At 55.0% G+C, this 19,045-nt stretch overlaps 1 protein-coding gene and 2 long non-coding RNA genes across 4 annotated transcripts in view; 1 reads left to right on the forward strand and 2 right to left on the reverse strand.

Annotated features, from left to right (window-relative positions):
- Window positions 1-1,637: 1,637 nt before the first annotated feature.
- LOC117801171 lies at window positions 1,638-12,041 on the reverse strand. Its single transcript, XR_004623696.1, has 3 exons — window positions 5,144-12,041; window positions 3,947-4,309; window positions 1,638-2,625 (listed from the first exon to the last, which is right to left on the reverse strand). It is a non-coding gene; the product is annotated as an uncharacterized LOC117801171 (long non-coding RNA).
- A 289-nt stretch (window positions 12,042-12,330) lies between these two features.
- LOC117801172 overlaps window positions 12,331-19,045 on the forward strand; it is a 15,710-nt gene continuing 8,995 nt past the window's right edge. The window contains exon 1 of the long non-coding RNA XR_004623697.1: window positions 12,331-12,654. This is a non-coding gene — a long non-coding RNA (uncharacterized LOC117801172). The remainder of the gene's footprint in view (window positions 12,655-19,045) is intronic.
- On the reverse strand, window positions 16,373-18,402 carry HES6 (hes family bHLH transcription factor 6). 2 transcript variants are annotated; one of them, XM_034655506.1, is made up of 4 exons: window positions 17,956-18,182; window positions 17,795-17,881; window positions 17,594-17,675; window positions 16,373-17,367 (listed from the first exon to the last, which is right to left on the reverse strand). In XM_034655506.1, exons 1-4 carry the CDS (start codon window positions 18,034-18,036, stop codon window positions 16,943-16,945), a joined length of 675 nt encoding a protein of 224 aa, XP_034511397.1. In that variant the 5' UTR covers window positions 18,037-18,182; the 3' UTR covers window positions 16,373-16,942. The 2 variants fall into 2 exon arrangements, with proteins under 2 accessions (XP_034511397.1, XP_034511398.1); XM_034655507.1 differs by having other exon boundaries at window positions 17,239-17,367; window positions 17,634-17,675; window positions 17,956-18,402.

A 19,045-nucleotide genomic window follows, 5' to 3' on the forward strand; every position in this document is an offset into this window, starting at 1 on the left:
CTTTGGTCTATTGCTCTCCCTTGCTTTAAGTCTAGTCTCTCAGTTGCTTCCCATTTGCTTAGAATCAAATCCAAACTCCTGCCATGCTTAAGAGGCCCTCCATTAGCTCCCCAGCGCTCCCCTCCAACCTCATGAGTCCCATCCCTGGACTGTGGTGCTGCCCCCAGGCTCCTTTCTCCAGGACACAGCAGGCTCTTTGGACCTCATGGCTGGGTCCTTGCTGCTCCCTTTAATTAGAACAACTTCCTCCCGCTCCTGGACTGGCTGCTCAGCCCCCAAATTCAGTTCAAAGGTCACTTCCTCAAAAGGCTTTTCTGGACCCTGTCTCAGGCACTGAGGTGAGCAATATACATCTTATTTATGAATATATTTGACTCTTCACAAATGAGATTTGATCTAAGATTTTCTGAGAACTTTTAACCAGGAAAATAAATTTACTAGGAAACTTTTATACTTTATTCACATAAGACAGTGATAAATAATAGGTCACCATTTTCACTTTTTATATAAGAAATACTTTTACTACTTTATTTCCACCAGGTCCATCATTTTCTGCTATTTATAATGATGCATTTCTTTAAGTTTTTTTAAGTAAGCTTTTTTTTGTTTTGTTTTTGCTGGGTCGTATCCAGTCTGAAGCTCTGACAAATACCACTGCTGGGAGCCCTCCCGCGCCTGTCTTCTGGTCCACACTGGCACTCATCTTCACTGGGAGGGGCCCAGGGATGCAATTATGGGGTCTTGGGTACGTCTATGTTCCGTGCAGTTGATACTCTCCTTAGTTGATTTTTTTTTTATTGTGGTAAAGTATCCATAACAGAAAATGTATCATTTTAGCCATTTTTAAGTGTACCCTTCAGCAAATTAGGTGCATTCACGATGCCGTGCCACCACTGCTGTTTCCAGAACTTTCTCACTACACCAGACATTAAGTAATATCTCCCGACCCCTTTCTTCCCCCTGCTCCTAGTACACTCTATTCTGCTTTCTCTCTGAATTTGCCTGTCCTAGGTACCTTGTGTAAAGTGGAATCACACACTGTTTGTTTTGTGTTTGGCTTACTTCACCTAGCAAAATGTTTTCAAGATTCATCCATGTTGTAGCATGTATCAGAACTTCTTTTTTTTTTCTCAATAATATTCTGAAGATTTTTCTGAAAGCTTTTTTTTTTAATAGTCTAAAGGTGAGTGAATTCACTGTGACTGGCTCATTTTTTCCGAAGAATTGTCTTTATTTTTCATGCATACTCTTCTGCAGTAATATAACAATCAAATTTTTGCAATGCAAAAAAAGGTTTCAAAGATTAGAAAAAAGATTTGAAAAATGTAAACAGAATATGTAACCTTGAAAATTTGATGTTTCATTGTGATGGTCTCTAAAATGGAAGAAAAAATATTCAAATTGGTGGCTTAATAGATGATGATGAAATCAGAGAAACAAAATATGGCAGAATATTCTGAATGATTTTAGATATAACACTTTGAGCAAAAAAATAACGTGCATCTTAGCGAATCCCAAGAAACTACTAGAAGTCCATATGTCTTGTCTAATAAATTACAGAACAAATGTGTAACACTGTAAGCAAATCCCACTAGATCTACTTTCAGGAATAAAGGAAGCAAATACCTTTCCTTGCTCTCTGATTGTGCCCACTGTGAACAACTGTCAGACTATGAGGGCTGCCCGCATGAAGAGTAATGCCACGACGATAAAATAACGTGCACTAACTCTATCGAAATAGAAGAAAAAGCTTCCTAGGTCTAGGTTAGGAGAGTAGAGGTTGGAAAGAGAGTTGATATAAAAAATGCTCATGGCCAGGGATGTAACAAGGGAGCAAGGATGGCAAATTAAACAAGAGTGCATACACCATTATTTCCCCCGGAATATGGTTGTGTCAAATTTGTGCCTTCCTCAGCTCCTAATCTTCACGTGCAAAAATGCCCCTTGTATGAAATCAAATTTCATCAGCTCCTTTAGCACTGTATAGAGGATTTAGACACATATATTTTCTTGTGATTTCAAAAAAAATGAACAAGCAGGTGGGATATTCTGATGTCTGTTTTAAAACCAACATTAAAAACACATACAGATACCGCATGGGGATCAAGATTAAATGCCATCAAGGCAGTTCACCCACAAAGATTTATAAATATCGAAATATATATCAAATGAGAGCTACAGTACGCGGACATCGAAAGCATCTCAGTGCAAACAGACCGCACGCCTCTCGCATCTACGTGGGATGAAATTCCCAACAGCGGCCAAGGGCTAAGCTAGGCGGCGAAGCACGACGATGAATACAGCTGCTTGCTCAACACTGTCCCTCTGCTTACGACCCAAAAGTCACTTTTGAACGTCTGCTGATGAATGTAAGACTAGCAGAAGGTACGACTATACGGCCTGAGTTTCAAAATAAAAATACGGAAACTGAAGAGGCACGGCGGGCCGGCAGGGCCGATCATGAGACGGCCGCGCGTGTGACGGACACTAAGGCGCTCCCACGCGCTCTCTCGCCACGCTGGAAACCAAGACGTGAGCAAGGAACACGTCTTCAGACTCTGATGCTGCGCCGGGGACTACCTCTGAAGGTTGCACATTCCAAGGTCAGGACGGCACTCCTGCGAACTGGGGGAAAAAAAAAAAAAGCTGTCTTCAGATTCTGAATTTTTAACTGGAGAAAAGTTATTTTGTGTGTATACACCGGATTTCCGCAAAGCAGCTACTGACTGGACTCTGAAATACCCTGACGGAAACGCTCTGGATGCAGACGTTTCGTCAGAAACCGTCGTAAGCAGCGCACACCATCAGTTCCTGGTGATGCACAGCGATCCCCGTCTGGTGTCTGCATCGTCTAGAACGGGTCCACCGTGCGCAGTGCACGCCTCTCCGCTCTGGAAGCGGCCGCGAGAAGGCAGCTCACCCTGCCCGTCCCAGGCGCGCCCTGTGAGACATCTCTGGAAGCTGCAGTTCACCGAGGGAAACACCGAAGGTCATCACGTGGTCAAAAGCAATCAACCTGGCCATTCTCTCCACTGAAAATAAGTAACAGACTTTGGAAATATGAGTGTGTTTCCACTAAAATTGGCTAAGTAAAATCATCACTTGGCTTTGTATGAATAAAATATTTAAGCTTAAAAATATTTTGAATTTTAATATACCTACTTTTTAAATTTTCAGTAGGTTTTCACCTCCTTTAATGCTCTAGAAATCCCTTTGCTTTGTGCTGCAGGATTGCCAGGCAGGGACTGAGTGGTTGCCTTCGAGAGGGAGTGGGGACTGGTTGAGGAGCATGAGGGGAATTTCTGGGGGGACGGGCATGCTCAGGATATTGGGAAGGGTCTGAGTCACAAGGGTGTACAGATTCATCACAACTCAGCAAGCGTTTGCTGACGAGCAGGGCACTTCACCAGAAGTCTGGGACCAAAAGGAAAAGACTGTGAACAACGGATTCTAGTTAATGTGTGTGTGCAGAGGCGCGTAGGGGAGAGCGCCCTGAGGTCTCTAATTCACTCTGAATGCATCAAGAATACAACAAATTGGTGGATGGTTGCCCAGATGCGAGAAAGTCCAGGAAAATGTGAGCGGTCCAACTGCAGATTTCCATAATAAAGTATTGGGGAAGCGAGAAGGCGAGAAGTGTTGCTGGCCCATCTCAGCGACCCTCCAGCCCGAGTGTCTCCAGGTGGAACCACTGGGGCGGGTCTGAGCCAGTACCTGAGGGAGAAGCGGGCAAACCTCCAGGGGGCTGGATCAAGCCTCAGAGGAAATGGGGAGAAAACAGAATTTGGCACCAGGCAAGAGGAGATACAGAGTATGCGCCCCAAATCCAGTGGGGCCGGGGCTGGGAATCCGTCTCCTCCCTCCATTGTCCTTCCATTCCATCAAGGCTGACAGCTTTGCTGGTAAAGAAACCTTGAGCCCTTTCTAGATCCGGTTTATTACTTACACAGATGACGAAAGGAAGAGTAGCCAAGGGCGCCAGCTTTCAGGGCCCTCGTGCAGGGTGAAGAAGTGGACAGATGACCACGACGTGGAAGACGGGGCCCCTCCGGCGAGGGCCGCTGCCCGCCCTGGCTAAGGCCTCATCAGAGCCTGCAGGTGACACGCCTGTGGCAGGACAGCCCCGGGGACAGGGAGCCAGCTCCTCCCACGCTGTCGTGCTCTGGGAACATCACAAGGCGTTCGGTCCAGATGTGGAGCCATCTGTGGTTCAAGCCTTGTCTGTGTGGCCAGGGTGCCAGGGCCCTACACCTCCTTCTCAGATTTTCCTTCCTGCTCCTTCACTCCCAAGACTGGACCACGAGGGGCTCTGGAAGTATAGGGAGATTGGGGGCCCACCACCGTGGCTCTGAGGAACACACAAATAACGCGTAAGTTTTGTTTTTTTTTTTAAGATTGTATTTATTTGAGAACGAGAGAGCACGAACGGGGGGAAGGACAGAGGGAGAAGCAGACTCCCCACTGAGCCGGGAGCTGGATGTGGGGCTCGATCCCAGGACCCGGGGATCATGACCTGTGCTGAAGGCAGACGCTTCAAGGACTGAGCCACCCAGGCGCCCTACATAACTCGTAAACTTGAGAAAAGATGCTCTTTGTCACTGAGGAAATGGGGACAGACAATAATCAGATGCCTCGGAAAGGCTTACGCAGGGAATGACGTAGACAACACACTTTTTAAAGGACGGCTCCTCTTGCTGCTGTACGGGGTACAACTCTCTGGGTACATTTCTCTCGTGATGGAACAATTCGGGCTACAGTTTGAAAAATACCAGGAAAATACCAGAATAACAATATACAGGCTGCAGTATTACGTCTGGAGGCCTGGGGACCGTTGCAGGAGCAGAGACAGGGTGGTGGGTGGAGGGTTGTGGCCCGCAGCCCCACTGTGGCCCTCGATGACCCAGCTCTCCGGTCCCTATGCCCCATGTGATCCCCTCCCCTGGAGTGCAGGCCACATCTGACCCACAGAAGCCACTCCTGAAATGAGGCTACAAAAAAGGCCACCTTCCCCCTTGTCTGCCCGCTCTGGCTCCCTCTGCAGAGGCCAGGTTGCAAAGAGCTGAGGGAGGCCTCCAGACAGAGAGCAGGACAGGACGAGGCCCCCACTTGGACAGCCCGGGAGGAACTGAATCCTGCCACCCACCATCGGGGGAGCTTGTGCGTGGATCCTGTCCGCGTGGAGCCTTGGTGACGACAGGCTGAGGGCAGCCTCGAACATACCCCGAGGTGGAAGCCGCTGACGAGGCCGCGCCTGGTTCCTGAGCCCTGGACGCTGTGACGTAACACACGCTGGTGTTAGGCTCTAACTTGTGGGATGACTTGTTACACAGCAACAGACAACTCTGCCGGTCCACTTCTGTGGTTTTCCTTCTACGGGGTATGAGTCCGTGGCCAGCTCCGGCAAGCCCCGACTCCACCTTCCCTCCCTGCTGGGGCTCTGGCCCCCGGGGGTCCGGGGAGGGCAAGCAGCACGGCTGGACTGCAGGGCCACTGACAATCCCAGCTCCCACCGACCCAGGAAGCTGCTGCCCGAGGAGCGCTGGAGAGGGAGCTCATGTGGGCACAAGGCCAGCAGGAGAGAAGAGGGGAGAGGCCGAATGAAGCCCCAGAGGGAGCGCTCTCCCTCCGGGGCAGATCCCCTCCCAGGGGAGGCCCAGTGTGCTTCACCCTCCCGGTTCCTGCCCTCCACCCCCCCTTCACCCCTGTGTCATTTCAGGGACCAGAGACGGCCACAAGAATTTCTCAAGTCAAATTCAGGAGCATGGTGACCTCTGGGGTCTAAAGGTTAAGTCCTCCTCCTGTGCATAACCTCCTACCTCCCTGTCAAGAACCTGCCTGTCCTGGGGCGCCTGGGTAGCACAGTCCTTAAGCGTCTGCCTTCAGCTCAGGGCGTGATCCCAGCGTTCCGGGATCGAGTCCCCACATCGGGCTCCTCCACTGGGAACCTGCTTCTTCCTCTCACACTCCCCCTGCTGTGTTCCCTCTCTTGCTGGCTGTCTCTGTTAAATAAATAAATAAAATCTTAAAAAAAAAAAAAAAAGAACCTGCCTGTCCTGCAGGGCTCACATGCCACCTCCTCCAGGAAGCCTTCCTTCAGGAGCCTGCCTGTGGAGGGTTATGTCACCTTTTCCTTCGCCCTCCAGCCCTATTAATTGTTCTTCTCTCGTGGCCTTTGTTTCTTATACATTAATGATCAGGAAATGTCTGTCTCCCCTGAAATCACATTGTCCTTAAGGCAGAGGCCCTGGGCTCGGGTGGTGGGGTTTCCTGTGGGAAGGCTGCCCCCAGGATGTGTTCTCAGCTTCTCTAGAGCGGTGTGAGCGTGCTCCCTGCCTGCCCCCATCCCGCCCAAGCCAGGGAGGTGAGTTCAGGGCCCCGCGGAGGGTCTCACACCCCGCTGAGCTGTGAGAACGCGCAGACAGCCAAGCCTCGCGAGAAGTCCAGGGATGCGAGGCCTTGCGACAGAGCACGTCTTGAGGCAGAGTCCAAGGACAAAAAGCAAGAGCTCAGGGCCTGAAGGACCTGCAGGAGCTTCTGGACGAGGGCCCAGCTGGCAGCCAGGCTCCACTGAGTCTCGGGGTTCATGAGGAGCTCTCGAAGACCCTTCGAGAGAAGAGCTGGGGTCTGGCCTCACGGCCTGACCCTGTAGCTCGGACAGTCCCACAGGATATATGCGGGAATATTTGGTTCTCCTTCCTGACTTTGTCCCAGCATCCCCAGCTGAGCCTGGCTCCTTCACGGAAGTCCGAAGCCCCCACGAAAGACCCTTCCCTGCACTGGTCCTTAGCTGTCTTAACTGGGTAGCCCTCTTTTTTAACTACCAGAGTCAAGCCCAGCAGGGGCTGTCTGTGGGCAGTGGAGGAAGAAACAGAAGAAGGGGAGCGTCCTGCCCCCCAGTTCCAGCCCACCTCTCCACGCGTGCAGCCGGGCTCCCCGAGGACTCACCTGGGCAAACGCCGGGCACGCGTCCTTGGTGGCCCGCAGCTCTCCGCAGCATGGGGACGTATAGCCAGGTGCTGCCCCAGGGAGAGAGGGGCAGACGGCCAGGAGGAAGCGTCACCTGCCCTGCAGAGGCCGGACAGCATTGCTCTGCCCCGCGGCCAGAGAGAGGGGCAGGCAGCAGCCACAGGGCAGCACACTGCCCTGCGGAGGGAGGCTGAGGCAGAGGAAGGCTGGAGAAAGACAGGGAAGGAGAGGCAGGGACAGAGGTGCAGGCAGAGGTGGGGAGAGCCCCCGGAGGCTGGGCGCGGAGGACAGGTGTGATTGGGAAGGGAGAGATGAGGGGCGGCAGAGCATGAGGAAGGAAAGAGAACAAGGTAGAGACAGGAGAGGGAATTCTAACCAAGACCCGTGCTGTGACAGGGGCTTTGCTCACGCTGCTTCGTGAATCTTCAAGATGAGGTCGGTTCTATCGTAACGGAGAGACAGGTGTGCGAAATAAAGGAGAGAGGGAGAGGAGAGATCGGGACAGGCGAAAGGGGTGGAAAATAGCAGAGTGAGGATAGAGAGAGAGAGAGAGAAACTGCCTCTCCAGAGACAGAGGGGGAAAAAACAGAACCCGCCCACCCCCACGGCCCGTGAAGACACCGGGAAACACGACAGAATAGGGCAGGAGCGCAATGGCCTGTCAACTTCAGGGTGGACACTTTCAGAACCTAAGGACTGTATTGTCCCAATGCCACTTCAACTGTTCCGGAACACATGGGGACGGAAGCAAGACTCCCGATCTTTTCAGAGAGGCAGCTTAACACAGACACACAAACCAGGCAGACGGCACGCACAAGAAAACTACAGAACAATATCCCTTAGGAATTTTGATGCAAACCCCTACATATCACCCTGGAAAAGGCAACACTACGGAGACTGTGAAGAGATCGTGCCTGTCAGGCGCTGGGGGGACGGAAAGATGAATAGGAGGAGCACGGAGGGGCTTTAGGGCAGTGACGCGACTCTATCCTACTCCAGTGGCGGACGCATGCCACACGTTTGTCCAAAGCCATAGACCGCACAGTGAGCCCTGGTGTCAGCTGTGGACTCTGGGAGACGGCGATGGGTGGGTTCATCCACCGCAACACACGTCCCACTCTGGTGGGGGATGCTGATGATGGGGGGGTGTGCATGTGTGGGAATAGGGGTACACGGGGAATCTCTGCACCTTCTGCTCAGTTTGGCTATGAACCTAAAAACTGCTCTAAAAATAAAGCCTATTCACAAAAATCCTACACAAAATTATATAGAAACCAAATGCAGCAAGACCTTGACCCCATCATGACCCTCTGGGGTTCATTACAAAGCTACAAGCATGGCTTATTATTGGTGAATCCAATCACAAAATGCCCCGTATTGACAGGTCAAAGGACGAACATCAGAAAACATGTGATTATCTCAAAAGATGCCACATGGCACCTATAAAATTCAATATTCTTCCTTTAAAAAACTTTTTTCATAATTGTAAATCATTGAAATAGAGATGTCTACTACTAACCAGAGTGCAGAAAACTGCTCCCTCCTCCACCGAAGGAGGGAGTATAATGTGAGGGGCGCCTGGGGGGCTCAGTGGGTTAAGCGTCTGCCTTCGGCTCAGGTCATGATCTTGGCGTCCTGGGATTGAGCCCTACATCAGGCTCCCTGCTCAGCAGAGGGTCTGTTTTTCCCTCTGCTCCTCACCCCCCCCCATGCTCTCTCTCTCTCTCAAATAAATAAAATCTTATTTTAAAAAAAGGAAGTGTAATTCAAGACAGGCTTTCAGGGCAGTAATCCGACATTTATGTGTTTTCAATGACATGCCATTTTAATTTTAGAAACATATGATATATGTTGCAAAGTACGCAGGCTGTTCATGGAGTATTGGTCTTGGAAAAACCTTGGCAACCCTCTCTACACCCTGGGTGAGGCCATCGGGCAGGGGAACCTCTGCACGCAGCAACATGGCGGGTCAGGTGGGCCCCGAGAGCCAGGGGATTTTCCTCCTCACCACTGTGTCCCTGGGGCTGAGGACAGAGCGCGACATGTTGCAGGTGCACGGACGACACCACTGTTGGGTTAAAAAAGTTGCAGAATGGTACGTACAGAATGGTCCCATTTGCAGAAAAAGACATTTATCCTAGATATATATGCTTGCAGACGCATGGAAAGCATCAAAAGGGTCACCCAAGAAATTGTTAATTGTGGAGACTCCTGGAGAGGGGGACAAAGGGATGGGGTGAGAAGACAGAAGGAAGACCCAGGCTTTCCATGGCCGGCCTTCTGTAATGCTTGACTTTTCCTGGGAGTGTGTATGGCTTTTTAAGTAAAAATCTAGTTTAAGAAAAATTACTTAACCTATCTGAGCCTCAGTTCCTCAGCCGTAGAATGGAGAACAGTAATACCTCCCTCAGACGGTCCCTGTGATATTTAAGGAATGGATAAGACCACGCACCCCGAGAGTCCTGGCACCTGGTGTTAATGAGTGGATGGCACTGCTGTTGTTACGGAGAGAAATCCAGACACACAAGGAACGTTTGTGAGGAGACTAGGGGGACCCAGCTGCCCAGGCCCCAGAACCGGCCCCACTTGCTAGTTTCTTCTCCCTGGAACATCCCTCCCAGGAGAGCTCCTCGCTTGTTCTTCCACCTCATCATTTCTCCGCTCGAATACGACCTACCAGACAGGCTGTCTAACCAACCTGCCCCACCTGCGCCCCGCTTCCACCTGCCTCCACCTGCGCCCCGCTTCCACCTGCCCCACCTGCGCCCTGCTTCCACCTGCCCCACCAGCACCTGCTTCCATACCGTTCCTCCCTGTCCGCTTGACCTACTTTATTTTCCTGCTGGCACAGAAACACTGCCTGCCATATCATCTAGTTTTTGTCTGTTTCCCAGCTAACGGCGTACGCTTGAGAAGAAACTGTCTCCAGCAAGTGGAATCATTCCTGACAAAGGGTAGGCATTCAGTAAATATTGTGAGAGAATAAATAAACATCGTCTGACATGTACCATCAGGGAAAAGAAAGAGAGAAACTTGTAAACTGGCTAAAACCAGGTGACCAGGAAAACCTTCCCAGCCTTGAAGGCAACTGCAGAGAGCAGCGGGGGTGAGGTGTGTGTGTGTGTGTGTGTGTGTGTGTGTGTGCGTGTGTGCGCAGTAGCCACCTGGCAAGGAGCCGGAGACAGGCAGGGGGACGGGGGAGGGGGGCTTGGAGGCGGAGCTCTGAAGGTCTGGGCGGACCGAGGGGAGTCGGGGCCTCCTGCACTCTGCGCATGTGCAGTGTGGGGCTTTTGAAGGACCACCCTTCAGAAGGTAACATCGGTGTAGTTTTCCTAAGGACCGCTGCCATCCTCCAGCTGGGGGAGAAGAACCCGACCTAAGAACGTGCCAGCAGGGACAGAGGGAGAGGGACGAGGAAGGAGATGACACAACTCATACATTCGTTCCAGCGACTACAGAGGGAACACGGACAGTTCCCGCACGTTGCTTGCGCGGTGCGGCTGAAGGATGAGGTGTCTGCCCCGGGTGTTTGAGGATGGCCATGTTGCCCTCAGGGATCCAGAACACCGAGGTGCAGGCTTTGCAGAAGAGCTGGGTTCAGGCTGAATTTGTTGAGTTTGAAGAACCTGTGGGAGACGTGAGAGCCAACAACCAGGGGCAGTTGAATAAATGCCACGAGGGCTCCAGAGAGCCCTGCTGGGCTGGAAATCATTTTTGGAGTTGGTGACACAGGGGGGAAAGCCATGGATGGACAGACTATCATCTAGAGATAAGAGGACTAAGGAAGGAAACACGGGACAGAGCACTAAAGCGTGGGCTCAAAGAGCCCTGTCTAGAATCTGAGAAGGAATGGTTGAAGAGGAAGCAAGAAAACTAGACCGACAATAGGGTTTTAAGAAGGTGAGGTTATTGAGAGTGCCAAATACCGGCAATAAGGATTTCATCAGAGACTTCCAGAAGTTTTCAGCAGAGTGATCAGAAATGTGGGCCAGGGTAAAATTTTATGATGAGCAAACATCTCACCTGACTGTGAAGGAAATGCCAAAACAAGACTAGGAGATCTCAATGAGGTCTAACAAGTTTTTGGGAGAGAGTGGGTAAGGCAGAAAGTAGGAGCCTCGGGTTTGGGAGCTAGCTAACTGTGAGAGGTGACAAGGTCCGCCGTATGGTTGTTGACTGAGATGTCTAAGAGCACGGACAGGATTCTCTGACGTTAAGGGAGGGCAGGATCTGGAGGGGGTAAGAGGATAGCACCCCAAGTGTCATCCGCTGGTGGTCCAGGCAACGATGAGGCAGCGCAGTTCTAGCGGGAGTAAGATGACTGGGCGCTCCCACGAGAAGCTGGTAGGCCTCTGGGTCCCCAGGTTAAAACCTTATCCCTTGTCCTTCTAGATCCACCTAAACCCAAGGGCCGACGTGAATAATCTGATAAGCTCGGGGCTTCCCTGGCTGCTCTCAGAAATGACGCCTCTGCCTACCTCTGGGCAGTTTGCGGTGGTCTGTGGCTGTGAGCTCTCGGCCATCTTAAGAGAATGCAAGTTCCACGACAGCAGGGGTCTGTCTGGTCAGTCTGTCTCCGCGACAGCCCACAGCAGGTGCTCAGCGCAGGGGNGGGGGGGGGGGGGGGGGTTGTGAACGCCACGCAGAGCCGGGGCTTGGTCTCGGGCAGTCAGCAAGGCTCGTGTTCCGTCCTCAACAAACCTGCTTCTCTTCCACCGCCTGAAACGACCTCTCCTTCCTTGGCACCCGCCGCTGGTGGCTTTAGCTGCACTTTCAATACTCCCGACTCCCGAGACCCTGGGAGGCAGTCCGCGCAGAGACCGGCCCGGGTGCCCTCTGCCTTCGCGTCCTCACGCGGAGGCGCGGCTGAGCTGCGGAGCGCCGGCGCCTTCCTCTCTTCCTCTCCCGGTCGCAGGGCTGCTGGACAGACCGCAGCCCAGCCTCGGCCGGCCACACGGCCCCTCCGCCGACTGAGCGAGGTTTCTGGTGGCGGCTAGACTCAGTCCGGCAGAGGACCAGGCTAGGGGAGCTTCCGGCAGAGGGTGTGGCCTCCGGGCCGGGAGGCCTTTGGGAGTTGCAGTCCCGGCTCNCCTCCGGGCCGGGAGGCCTTTGGGAGTCGCGGTCCCGGCTCCTCCTGAAGCGGCGTTGCGGGAAGGGAAGTGGAAGGAGAAGAACTACATCTCCCAGGAGGCTCCGCGGTTCACCTCCTAGGGGGCGTGTCGGGGGCGTGGCCAATGCATCCGCTCCGCGGAGCGCCGGTCGAATNACTACATCTCCCAGGAGGCTCCGCGGTTCGCCTCCTAGGGGGCGTGTCGGGGGCGTGGCCAATGCCTCCGCCCCGCGGAGCGCCGGCCGAACGTCACCAGCCTGCCCCCCAGCGTTTCCGAGCGCCTCCGCGAGCTGGGCGCCGCGGGAGTCCAGCCCCAGGACCCCTGGAGCTCCCTTATTCCCAAATCCCTGTGGTTTCCCCAGCGCATGACTCCGGGCCCTCCGGGAACGGCGCTGAGCGAGACTGGCCGGATCCCTGCTCTCAGGTCTCTCGCGAAGTCCCGAGCCTAGAGCGGAGCTACAGGAGGGAGGAACCCCAGAGGCGGCCCCGCCGGCTCTGGTAGAGCCTTGAAGGCCGCTGCCGGGAGCCCCACGTGGAAGTGCGGAGACTTAGCCCAGCTGCCGAAGTCCAGGTTAAAGGTGAGATGAGGTTGCCAGCACTCTGTCGTGGAAAGATGACAAGTGGAGACTGGATTTAGAAGTAGAGCTCATGGGGCGTNAGACTTAGCCCAGCTGCCGAAGTCCAGGTTAAAGGTGAGATGAGGTTGCCAGCACTCTGTCGTGGAAAGATGGCAAGTGGAGACTGGATTTAGAAGTAGAGCTCATGGGGGGCGCCTGGGTGGCGCAGTCGGCTGGGTGCCCGACTCTTGGTTTGGGCTCAGGTCCTGATCTCAGGTTGTGATCTCTGGTGGTGGGATCAATCCCTTTATGGGACTCTGCGCTCAGCGGGGGTCTGCTTGGGACTTTCCCTCTCCCTCTGCCTCTCCCCGCTCGTGCTCTCTCTCTCAAATAAGTACATAAATCTTAAAAAAGAGNCTGATCTCAGGTTGTGATCTCTGGTGGTGGGATCAATCCCTTTATGGGACTCTGCGCTCAGCGGGGGTCTGCCTGGGACTTTCCCTCTCCCTCTGCCACTCCCCGCTCGTGCTCTCTCTCTCAAATAAGTACATAAATCTTAAAAAAGAGGAGGAGGAGGAGGAGGAGCTCATGCACTTGATTAACTGGAGGTGAGATGAGAGGCAAAGAAAGAGCGTGGCTTCTATAGATGTTTTTGCCTAATCAATGGGATGCCATGAACGGGCAGTGAGTGGGGCAGTGACAGTGCACCGGGGGTGAGAGTCAGTGGCACTTGGGCTGTGATTTGTGATGCCCATCAGACATCAAAGTGGAGATACTAAGCAAACAGGAGGATATAGGGGCCCACAAGGACGAAGATGGGCTTTGGATCAAGGGCACACGATGCAACAAACCAAATGGACCAGGTGGGGTCTGGGCAGGGGTGATAGGGAAGGACACAGAGCCTCAAGTGTGCATCTAGGAGAGGAGCATCTAGCAAAGGAGACTGGGGATGGTCAGTGACAACCCAGGACACCAGGTGTTTTTGAGTTCGAGCAGACAGAGTGTCAGGAGGGAGGGAGTGATAACCCATGACGAGTGCTTCACTGGAAGAAGGTTGAGCAAGAATCTTAGGACCACTAGACTTGGAAGCATGGCGATCGCTGGAGATCTTGACCAGGGCAGGTTCAGTGGAGGGGAGGGAACAGTGGCCTGACTGGAGGGGTGAGAAGGGAGGTAAGAGGTGCACAAGTGGAGACAGCTAGTGTAAACACTGCTTTTAAGCAAAGTTGCTTTAGAGCAGAGCAATGACGCAGAGGCTAACAGGGTATGGCAAGTCCAGGGCGGTTTTATCTCCTCTTTCTCCAGATGGAGGTATTTCAGCTTCTTTGTAGAAGGATGGAGAGGGAGGAGAGACGAGTGATGCAGCTGTCACTGCGAGGTGGGAGGGGACCAAATCCAGTGCCTGCGGGGAAGGCTGGCACCATCCTGCATCATGATGGTAGGCAGGATGCCTGGGCAGAGGCCCAGTTGGGTATGGTTGGCAGAATAATGGCCCCCCAAAGATGTCCACATTGTCATTCCCAGAACTTGTGAGTGTGTTACCTCACGTGGCAAAAGAGGTTTTGCAAATCTGATTGAGGATTAAGGACCTGGAGACACGGAAATTATCCTGGATTATCCAGATGGGCCCAGTATCATCCTGAGGGTCCTTAAAAGTAGAAGGAAGAGAGAGTCACAAGGGTTAGAAGGAAATGTGACTATGGAAGGAGGGTGCAACAGATGCATTGTTGCTGGCTTTGAAGGTGTAGGGAGGGGCCACCAGCCGAAGAATGTGGGCGGCCTCTGAAGCAGGAAAAGGAAAGGAAATGGATTCACTTCAAGTCTCCAGGAGGAAATGTAGCTGTTCTGAGAGCTCTAGGCTCTTCTTAGCCTGGTGAATCCTGTGTCAGACTTCTAACCTACAGAAATGCAAAATGATAAATTAATGTTATTTTAAGTCACCAAGTTTGTGGCGATTTATGGCAGCCATAGAAGACTAATACGGTGGGCCCGGGGCTCGAGGTGGGAGGGAGGCACATCTCAGGAAATGAAGAAGCAAGGCTACCAAAGTCAAGAGCAAGGCCAGTGAGGGAGCCTAGGGGGTTTCAGAGAGAGGAGGTGGTATGAAATAGTTGTCTGACAGAGTGGGAAATTTGCAAAGAGCTTCCAAAGCAATGCAGGCTGGAAGCTGGTGGTCCAGACTGCAAAGAGGCGAGAGTAGCTCTCTCCCCTTAGAGGCTGATCGCGGTCGCTGCTCCAGGAACCACTTACACATCTGAGAAGAGAGGCTGCACTTGAGGCACGCAGTAGACGCTGGCTCGATCGTGGGTGGGAGGAGCGCGGGACCAGAGCTCCGGGCTAGTGGCTTCTGACCTGAGGAGGGTCCTGATCCCAGGGACACCTTTCTCCCCAGGTCAGCTTGTCAGCTTCCTGCACCTTGTATCCCAAGTCCTGGGTCCCCTTGGCCCTTTTCCAGGGCCTCTGGGAGAATGTGACAAGTGTGGGTATGAGAGGAAGGAGTTCATGTCCCTTCAAAACAGTCTCTGGCAGTTGCCCCCCCAATTGCATCAGAACTCATCACAGTGGCCTTTGAGTGCTGTTGGAAGCCACAGGCAACAGAGGTCTTGCATGGGGACCTGTGTTCCATCCGTGTCCCTGTGGACACATCCTACATCAGTCTGTCTGGGACAGCTAAAATAATCCCAGGAATGACGTTTCCGTCCCTCCTGAGCCCTCCCTTATGGAGCTGCCTTCCCCACCTCATTCCCATCCCCATCCCACCAACCTCTCCCCAGTCACTAAAAAATAGGTTGCGTCTGGTTAGAGCCTAGTGACTGAGGTCTGAGACTGAACCACAGGGGAGCCAATGTGAAACGCCCCTGGTGGCCAGGACCCGAGGGGGGTGGTGGGGTGGCTTTTGTCAAAGGGCTGCTGGGAAAGATGTTCTTGAAGCAAAGGCACCCAACCAGAGAGGAGACCCAGGTGTCGATCCTGAGTTGTCACACCGCAGCCCCAGTCTGGGCATTGGCAACCCAAGCTGCTTTGGGGTCCTGGAGCAGGAGTGACTGGGCTGGGCTCCCTGCAGCAGTGACCGCTATCAACTGACCATATGCTGTCTGCAGGCCCTGGCCCAGCCCAGGAGGGAAACTCCCTCCACCCCTGCTGCTCATCCCATCCCCCTCCTTCCAATGTTTCTGACCTCTTGGGCCCACTTTGACCACTAGTCCAAGCTGAGTAGAGCCATGGCGCTTTCACTTCAAGCTGTGAACGGGGAGGGTCCCCATGTCCCTGAGCTCATGGTGCTGGGGGAAGATCCCTCTTCTGTCAGGAAGTGACCACCTCACACAAATAGACTGACGTCTGCATCACGCTCATGGATCCTAAAACAGGTCTTTGAAAGGATCTTCCAAACCACATGGCTAGGAAGCAGGCATTAGTTTTGTTCCTAGAAGCTCATGAACCAGCAAATGATGGGGGACAGGCTGATCCCCTGTTGCCCCGTTACTCTGGAGACAAACCCCATGGCAATGGCATCCATCTAAGGACGCACACAGCTCCCGGGGACGTGGAAGCACTGTCCACTGTGAGACACGCCACAGGGTGTCTCTCTCCGCCACCATTGCTCCTCACAGTGCTGACAAAGGATGAGAGGTTTTAGAAACATTCGCCAGCATCAGATACAAGAAAAATGCCCCTCGTTTAGTATTTACACATTAGACACATCAATGACACCACATCATTCAGTCCTACTCCAGAAGGGTAACTAACTCTCCAAAATCCTTTATTTAATAAAACTGGAACATTTGATGGTTATCTAATACACAGACTCAAGATGTCCAGGGAGCTTTGCTTCTCTCTGGCAGGTGGAGGAAGCCCCTGCCTCCCCTGTGTCCTGACTCAAGTGGCAAGTTCAAGCTTCTGCTCAGGCCAGGGCTGTCAGGGTCTGAGGTCTCCCTCTGTCCCGTCACTAGTGCCCAGCTCCGAGAAGGGCTTCAGCACCATTCTGCTCATCTCTGCCCCCAGATCCACACAGTACCTGAGAAGGCTGGGACAGTGGAACCCTGGAGAACCCTCTTAGTTCTGTAAGATTCTTCCTCCTGCCTGTAGCTCCTGCCCTCCACCCACCCACAGGGCTGTGGGGTCCATAAGAGATACTTCCTTAAGAAACAGGGCTAGGGGCCTGACTGGCTGGTCATCCCAGACTGCTCTGCAACCCAGCCACTGGAGGAAGAGAGCCAAGCCCCTGCCCCATCCCATCTGGAACTCAGGGAGGAGGGAACGGAGCAAGTAATGGCCATACCCACCCTTGCAAACCTCGGGCTGGGGTTAGTCACCAAGGCCTCCAGACGCTCTGGGCTATGCGGGAAGCAGTCAGGCTACTCAGGGCTGCTGGCACCAAGTCTGGCCCTTCAGCAGGCGCTCGGGTAAGTTCAGCCTCTGGGGCCTCCTCCAGGTCAGAACACAGGTCGTCCCCGGGGGCTGGGGGGCTAGGCAGAGGGGACCCCAGGACCCCTCCGGTGGGCCAGCCGCTTCGCCCGGGGGCTCCCGGAGGCCCGGCCAGGGCGTCCCCCAGCAGATCCCTGAAGCTGCTGCCCTCGCGCAGAGGCATGGACTCGAGCAGGTGGTTCAGGAGTTCTGCGGCGACGGTGGCATCGATGGCCTGGCACGTGGACACGAACGTGTGCACCTCGTGCATGCACTGGATGTAGCCAGCCGCGAAGCGCTCGCTTGCTTCTGCCTGCAGCTGCTCGCGCTCTGCGCCCAGGAGTGGGAGGGAGAGAGCGGCGCCCCGCCGGGTAAGCGGCGACTGCTGTGGCCAGGCCCAACCACCCCGCAGGGACAGGGCTCACCCAAGAGACCCGGAGGTCGCCCTCGCTGCTGACTGTGCAGGGGCGCCGGGCGGGGAAGTCCCCAGTCCGCGGCGGGGGCGGGCTGGGCAAACGCGCCCCGCGCCCCGCCGGCGCGCCCCATCGCCACTCACCGCGCGCCCGGCCCCGCAGCGTGCCCTGCACACGCCGCACCGTCAGCTCCAGCACCTCGGCGTTCTCCAGCTTGGCCTGCACCTGCGCCGACGGGAGCGCCGGGGGCGTGTGGGGGGGTCGGTGAGGCCGGGCCGCGTCGCAACCCCCGCTCCCTGGCCCAGCGGCCCCTGGGCGCCCGCCAGCCCGCCTCCCCGTCTTACCTCGGCGCCCGCCAGCAGCAGCCGCAGCTCCTGAAGGCTCTCGTTGATCCGCGCGCGCCGCTTCTTCTCCACCAGAGGCTTCCGGGCCTGCGGAAAGCGGGCGACTGAGCCCGGGTCCCGGGCCTCCCGCCCGCCTGCCCCCGTGAGGCCCCCGCCCGCACCTTGCGGTCCCCCCGAGTCTCCCAGCGGTCCTCATTCTCCCGGCTCCTACGCTCCCGGCCGGGTGCCAGGGGCGGAGCCATGACCCGCACCGCCCAGAGCGCGCTGAGCGCGGCGAGGGCGGCAAGCGCTACGAGAGCCCGCACCCCTCGCACCGCTCGGCAGAGGCCCGCGCAGCCCTCGCGCCTTCGTGTCTTCCGCCCGCAGCGGCCCCGCCCCTTTTATAGCATCTTATTTGCATCTCAATACACGGATTGGCCCCGCGGGCCCCGAGCCGCCGGCTTCGAGGCGCGCCGCGGCCAATGGGAGCGAGGCGCATTGTCCGGCCCCACCGCCGGGGTCGGCGGGCAGCTGGTGGGGCGTGGTCGGAGGGCGGGGCCCCCAGCCCCGCCTCCTCGCAACCCCAGCGGCCTGGGGCACCGGAGGGGGCGGTGACCCTGAGAGCTGCGGCCAGGGGTGCGTCTGTTGCCCTCCCTACCTGAGCAAGGCCCCTAGGTCTGCTGTGCGTGGGGGCAGCATTCATTCGATCACACTTATCTTAGCTCGTGCAAGGTGCCTCCTGCGAGAAGCGCTCGTATCGAGTGTCTATGTGCTGGATTCTGTAGGGCAGAGACACAGTCAAGGCCGCGGTCTCTGGACCTGGAAAGGTCTATGGGTCCGACTTGGAATAGCTAAGGAGCCCCGGGAGGTGGGGGCGCATGGGGTAGCCTTGGTGGGAGCGGCCCTATGGCTCCCTGGAGTTTCTTGCGCATTTGTGGGTCCCGACACCGGACTCGACTCTCGACACCGCCCTCCGCCCGCGCCGGGATCCTCGTGGGGCGGGGTCCTCCGGCCCGCCTGCCCGCCGGTGCCGCCCCTCCTCCAGGCGCTCCTTCTCAGGTCCCCCTCCCTCCGCCCGCCCCTTCTTCCCTGGAACCACCCCACCACCACCAGCCGCCCATTCTCTTCTAATCATCATCGCTGTCCCTCCTGAGCTCCCCATGTCCCCCTAATCCCCTTTGCTCCCCTGTCCCCCTTTGACCTCTCTTTCCCTCCCAGACATCCCCCTCCCCCTCTGTACATCGCTGACCCCTCCCCACCCTTCCCTGGTCC

Source organism: Ailuropoda melanoleuca, chromosome 2 (assembly GCF_002007445.2).
Source record: "Ailuropoda melanoleuca isolate Jingjing chromosome 2, ASM200744v2, whole genome shotgun sequence".
Lineage (NCBI taxonomy): Eukaryota > Metazoa > Chordata > Mammalia > Carnivora > Ursidae > Ailuropoda > Ailuropoda melanoleuca.